This window comes from Lathyrus oleraceus, chromosome 3, assembly GCF_024323335.1.
Source record: "Lathyrus oleraceus cultivar Zhongwan6 chromosome 3, CAAS_Psat_ZW6_1.0, whole genome shotgun sequence".
In the NCBI taxonomy this organism is placed as follows: Eukaryota; Viridiplantae; Streptophyta; class Magnoliopsida; order Fabales; family Fabaceae; genus Lathyrus; species Lathyrus oleraceus.
Genome location: NC_066581.1, coordinates 235,556,669 through 235,562,821, shown reverse-complemented (window position 1 = coordinate 235,562,821; position 6,153 = coordinate 235,556,669). Strand labels below are relative to the sequence as shown.

Sequence of the window (6,153 nt, the reverse complement as noted above, 5' to 3'; positions counted from 1 at the left end):
ACTGTTAAATTTTCCCGGTGCATAAACATGTAAATACATACATTTACTTATTTATCTGTATCACATAATTTATACACTTAAAAGCAAATAAATCCATATAAGACGAATATAAGTATGCAGGAAAACATGCATGTATGCATAAATAAACAAGCAGCAGCAACAAAACATGCATGTATGCAGGAAACTTACTTTCCTTTGGGATTCTGAGCTATAGTACACATAATAGACAGATAAAACATGCATGTATGCAGGAAACTTACTTTCCTTTGGGGTTCTGAGTTATAGTACACATAACAGACAGATAAAACAACTACTTGTATGAAGAAGAAAAAACACTAAATAAAGGGAACATGGGTATAATTTGTGAACTGGTAGGCAAATGACTGTCAGAGTATCATATCAGTCTCAAATGTCTTAAATCCTAAACCTTAATCATATTTGATCCATCTCTTGATTAATAACCATACATGAAATTCATATTTTACCAATGGAAATTGAAGACAGAAAAAATATTCTGGTTCTACTGAACTGGACAAAGATTTGTTCAATCAACAAAATGTAAAGTGATATGTAAATCAAGTTTAGACATTTCTTCACCTCACCAAGCACCAACAACAAGGTAAAAGTTCTAACCCTGAATATTAAGCTACGCTTTCGTAAAGTTACAAACAATAGGAGACTGTCCCATTACCTACTTCTAGATGTTACCTAAAATCCCAGAGAATTCCATAACCAATTTCCCTACAAATCTCAACTAAAATCGCATCTCAAGAAACTTAATCTAAGCCTTAGATAGATAGATACTTTTAAACCCAGCCATCTCAGTTCTGCAAACAGGAACCAAAAGGTGAATATCTTGGATTGCAAAGCCTAAAGGAAGGAAAAACAAAGAAAAACATATAATTTTAGGACCTACAAAGATGATTAAGTTTATATTTCTATACTGCCATTCATTATGGTTCAATCCTTAGGAGGAACAGATCCAAGTAGCATAGTAAACCCTAAATAGCACTTGGAATTCAACTAATTGTAAGGACAACCACTTCTCTGAAAAAGGCTATATTGAAGAAAATTTAAGAGGAGGGAAAAGGAATTAAAAATTATTCTTACCAATTAAAACCATTCTGTACTATAAAATTGGCAAAACTAACTAACAAATGGACTAATAGATTGGAAAGCATGTGTGCAATCTGCATGCAATGTTGCATACACTTATAACCTCTTATGATGTGTTGTTCTATTCAGGAAACAAAAGTACAAGCATAATATGAAAATCAGTCTAATTATGCACATCTAAACGTACATATGATCCGTAAACCTACATCACCCAGTAGCACTACCCTCAGAGTTCAAATTAACAACACAGAAAATACATGAAGCAGTCCAGTAAATTGTGTTCCGGTTTGTGGGAGATGTGTGAATAACAAAATTGGATAATGTCCACTATTATGTGGTTTATCAGGGCATAATTCAATATTTGTAAAACAAAAAAAGATACTCAGATAGAAGTGATATACTCAACAAATGCTTAGCCACCTTTAATTTCTCCACACAACTCATGCTTGTAAAAAAAACAGGAACACTTGTGGACCAATATAATACTAGTAATATTCAATTTAGCTTTTAAATTTACAGGATCTGCAGCATTAGGCATGGGTGACCATTCTACACTATCAGCTCAAAATAATAAGACGATGTGAATAAGTATTGTTACTACAAAAGAGATAAGACTCGTGGAGCACTATCTCTTAACTCCATTCACAAATTTCCTTGCCAACAAAAGCACTATTACATACATATCTAAAGCCTAACCTCATATCATAAAATTCCTTGTCAATGTCAGTTCATAAGAATCAAAACATCATCAAGTTTGTGGCAGTCCCAACAATAAACGGTTCCATTAGCAATCTAGTCAAGAAATAGAAAAGCACACCCAATGCAATCGAAATGGGGAGCGCAGGCAGAGCATGACGACAGACAGACAACAAAATAAGAGTGCAGCCAAGTCCAGATATAATTGCAAGATAACAAGCATAGACAGTCATGAGATCATACATTGCAGCTCTACCCACAAGAACACTGTAGAAAACAAAGTCACCAAGTCCAAGCTTAATACCTCTCTCAGAAACTTCTTCTGCTTCTCTCGTCGCCATTTCTCTCTCAGTCCTATTCACCTCAACAAGTGGAGACCTTTCCTCCTCACGATCAACATTACCAACCAATGGAGATCTTTCCCCTTCGTCGTTACGAAGATCCTCAACCCTAACAACAGCAACAGAATCACCAGCACTATGAGTGTTCCTATTACCCTCATTCCCAGTAGGGACCACCTGAAGCTCAATTGACGACGATCCCAATCCCGATTCGGTAGCACCAGCTACCAAAAACCCTAATGTAGCAGCCCTACCGGTCGGGGCAACAGTAGGGCGAGCTTCATAGATTAAAGCAGGAAGCTCCTCGTTCCGGCTAGAGGCCAAATCAACAAGAAGCTTCAACGGACCACCGGGAGCCAAAACAGCGACAAGATCGTAAACAGCGAGAGCCACAAGTAAAGTCCAAGTCGTCCATTCAGGAAGCTTGGTAAACCACGCGGCAACGATGATACCGAGGCAAACCATATAACACTGCCGGAGAATGATCGGAATAGCGGAAGAGAAAATGGAGAGAACACCGACGATAGTGAAATTGAAGAGAAAAACAAAGCATGTGATGGAATCTAAGGGGATAGAGAAACGCTGAATCAGCGAAAGGAAGATGGATCCGCCCATGGAAGCGAGAACAAAGAAAGCGGAGAAGCGGACGTAATGACGGAGGAAGGATGTGCAGTTGTAATAGTAGAGCAGAACGAGAAGGAAAGTGACGATGGCGATTAGGATAACGAAAACGACAGCGTTTAGGAGAGCACCTTCGAGTTTTTGCGCCGTCGTGTCGGAGGGATTCTCGGCGTATACGAGATTTGCGGCGGTGCGGATAGTGAGGTCAGGTGAGGATGAGGTGGAAACGGAGTAGACGAGGAGGACGACGAGGAACATGCAGATTGATACCGGTGACATTACGCCGATTATTTCAACGCCGATACATTCCAAAACGCTTGACTCCATTTTTTTGTTTCGATTCAGTGATTCAAAATCTCATTGTTGTTTTGATTTCTTTCATAGTGTCTAGCTTTTTTTTTCTTCAACCACTATAGTGTTGTGTAGTGCTTGAGTTTTTTCTTTACTTCTTCTGGATGAGTTTTTGCGCTTGTTATTAACTTAACTTATTATCTCATTTGGGTCTTGAAAACTGCATATAACTTTGATTTTACCTTTTTACTTTTATTTTTACCTTTTACTTTTATTTTTACCTTTTACTTTAATAATCTATTTGTTAAAATAAAATAAAAATTCAAAATAATCCACATTTTATATAATTTTTCAAAATTATCACTTTGAAGAATTAATGTCAGATGAATTTATTGGAAATCCACCACAAGCGATAGAGAATTTAAATCAATCTTAATGAACAAAATTGTTATCATCCACACAATGATAATAAAAAAAGAAGAACAATCAAGAAAGAAAGAAAGTAAAGAACGATGAAGGAGAAGAAGAATTAAATTCTGCAGAGTTTCTCTCTGCCCACAAACTGTGAAAAACTTTTTATTCACTTTGCAACGGTAAAATACTGTGAATACAATGTTATGAATACTCTATTCACTTCATTACAAAAATAAGGGTTACTCTCTCTATTTATAGATTTAGGTAACTTGGACCTCAAGTCAAAGTCCAAAACTATAAAATCCCAAAATAGCTCACACTACTAAAATATGCTTAAGTCGAAATTCTGTGTGAAGCAACATGCTTCGACACTTCGACATTAATACAACTCAAGACACTAGGTGATTCGACACTTCCTTACTTATGTCGAGCAACCTGCTTCAACACAAGAAATTACAATTCAACACACCACCTAATTCATTGTGTCTAAGCTATCTATATTCATCATAGCTCTTAGTCTTCTGAACACTTTGACCTGCACTCCCTTCGTCATGATGTCTGCAATCTGATTCTCAGTTCTGCAGTGTTCCACATTCATCTTCCCATCAGCTACCTCCTCTCGAAGACTATGGAACCTCATTTCGATGTGTTTTCTTCGACCTTATGTTATTGGATTCTTCGCCAGATTGATAGCTATCATGCTGTCAATCTTCATGGTAATGGCTCTATGACTCTTCGTTGTTATCTCTTCGACCAGATTCACCATCCATGTTGCTTGATATGCACAAAGAGAAGCAATTATATATTCTGCTTTACACGACGATAATGCCACTACTAGCTCTTTTCTCGAACTCCAAGCAACTGGTGCACCACCTAGCATAAACGCATAGCCAACTGTGGATTTTCGATCTTCAACATCACTACACCAACTTGAGTCGGTGTATCCCACTAATTTGCATTCTTTTCCTTCATCAACTGCAGGAAATAAAATGCCATAGTCGAGAGTTCCTTTCAGATACCTTAGTATCCTCTTCGCCGCTGCTCGATGTGATACCTTTCGCTTTTGCATGAATCTACTCAACATATCTACACTATGTGCTAAGTCAGACCTTGTGTGACAAAGGTATCGAAGTGACCCAATAAGTCTTCTATATTGGGTTGGGTCGACATCATCTTCATCTGAATCTTTCGATAGTTGTAATCTGGGCTCAGCTGGAGTCGAAGTTGGGTTGTGTCATACGGTGAACTGACTTGGGGTATTTTGCTTTTTATCGCAATGTCGCGGATAGCAAGAGTCGCCACCGACTTTTCTTTTATCCAATAAGGAAAGGTGGAAAAGAACAGGAAAGACCTTAATTTAGATTCTTAGGTTCGGGAGGTACATTATACAAAGGGAAGGTATTAGCACCCTTTGTATCCATGGTTATCCATGGGCTCTTAATTGCGGGATCACTTATATTTTTGTCTGAAAAGTGTTGGTGAATTGTTTAAAAATGTTTCGAAAAGAGAGTTTAACTTTGTAATGATTCTCGTATGAATGTATACAAAGTATTTATCTCGTTTGTTTTAGAAAAAAACAGTTTAGAAAAATGTAACTTGGTAATGATTCTAGTATGAATGTATACCAAGTGGTGATTTTCTAGGATTTGCGAAGTGTGAGGGGTGGGGAATGTTTTAGGTTATGATCCAGCAATTGAGAGTTATACCTTCCTAAGGTCGTTATGAACGTTTCCTATCCTTATGAGGGTAAAACTGTCCTTACTATTGAGAAGTAAGTAATTTTATCCTTTGGATGTAAAAGGGTCATCGTAGGGTCATCGATAGGTCATTGAAGGCAACAGTTGTAGGGATACCTTAGCATTCGGAGGGACGATCATCATTTAACCGTAGGCTACACCGAAGGGTCATCGAGGGACAAAATCATATATTCGAAGGCAACATCCGAGGGACTATGATTTATTTTATGATGATTTAATCGAAGGGCCATTGCTAAGTGTATCCCCACATTCGCGGGACATGACCGTAATACCGTAATACTGTAAGGCAACAAAGAGAGGTCCAAGGTCACATATTCAAAGGCCATGTTTTACAATTAAGTATTTAAGATGAATTTCCACATTAAAATTAATTAGGCAATTAGGATGAATCTCCCCATTAAAATTAATTAGTTCGGAATCCATCTCCATAAGGGTATCCCTCAAATAAAGTGGAATACCTAGCAAGCCACCTTCTTCGGGAGTATGTGAGCCCTTACAAAATTCCGCAAACAGGTCAGAATACCAAATGGGGTGCAATCAAGAGTTGCACCAAAGCAGTAATAGTATCAGGTAAACAAAGCATGGTCATAATAAAACAGGTCAGATGGGCAAAGATCAAAACAGAGCGAAAAACAGCGGCATCCATTACAACAATTCAAGGTATCCAGGCATACTTAAGTCCACATGCGAAACCTCAAATATATTTATGAATTCAATTATGGTATCACATGTGACTTCGGAACATAAAGCGGCGATAGTAACGCAAACCTGTTTGCAATTGAATTGCAACCTTGAATTGGCCTATCGGATCGAATTGAGCGGTGCCGCCGGCTTTTCCTTCAGGGTTTCCTTTAGGGTTACTCGGAATAAGTTAAACAGTAGTCCTGAACACTCCACCACAAGCCGGTAGGATTTGT

The 6,153-nt window shown here is 37.9% G+C and overlaps 1 protein-coding gene across 1 annotated transcript; it reads right to left on the bottom strand.

Annotated features, from left to right (window-relative positions):
- Positions 1-1,583: 1,583 nt before the first annotated feature.
- Positions 1,584-3,248, bottom strand: LOC127126559 (presenilin-like protein At1g08700). The gene has a single exon (XM_051055506.1). It carries the CDS (start codon positions 3,099-3,101, stop codon positions 1,854-1,856), a length of 1,248 nt encoding a protein of 415 aa, XP_050911463.1. The 5' UTR covers positions 3,102-3,248; the 3' UTR covers positions 1,584-1,853.
- Positions 3,249-6,153: the final 2,905 nt, after the last annotated feature.

Coding starts and splice junctions, on each gene's coding strand:
- LOC127126559 (XM_051055506.1), bottom strand. CDS start 3,101: ATGGAGTCAAGCGTTTTGGAATGTATCGGCGTTGAAATAATCGGCGTA.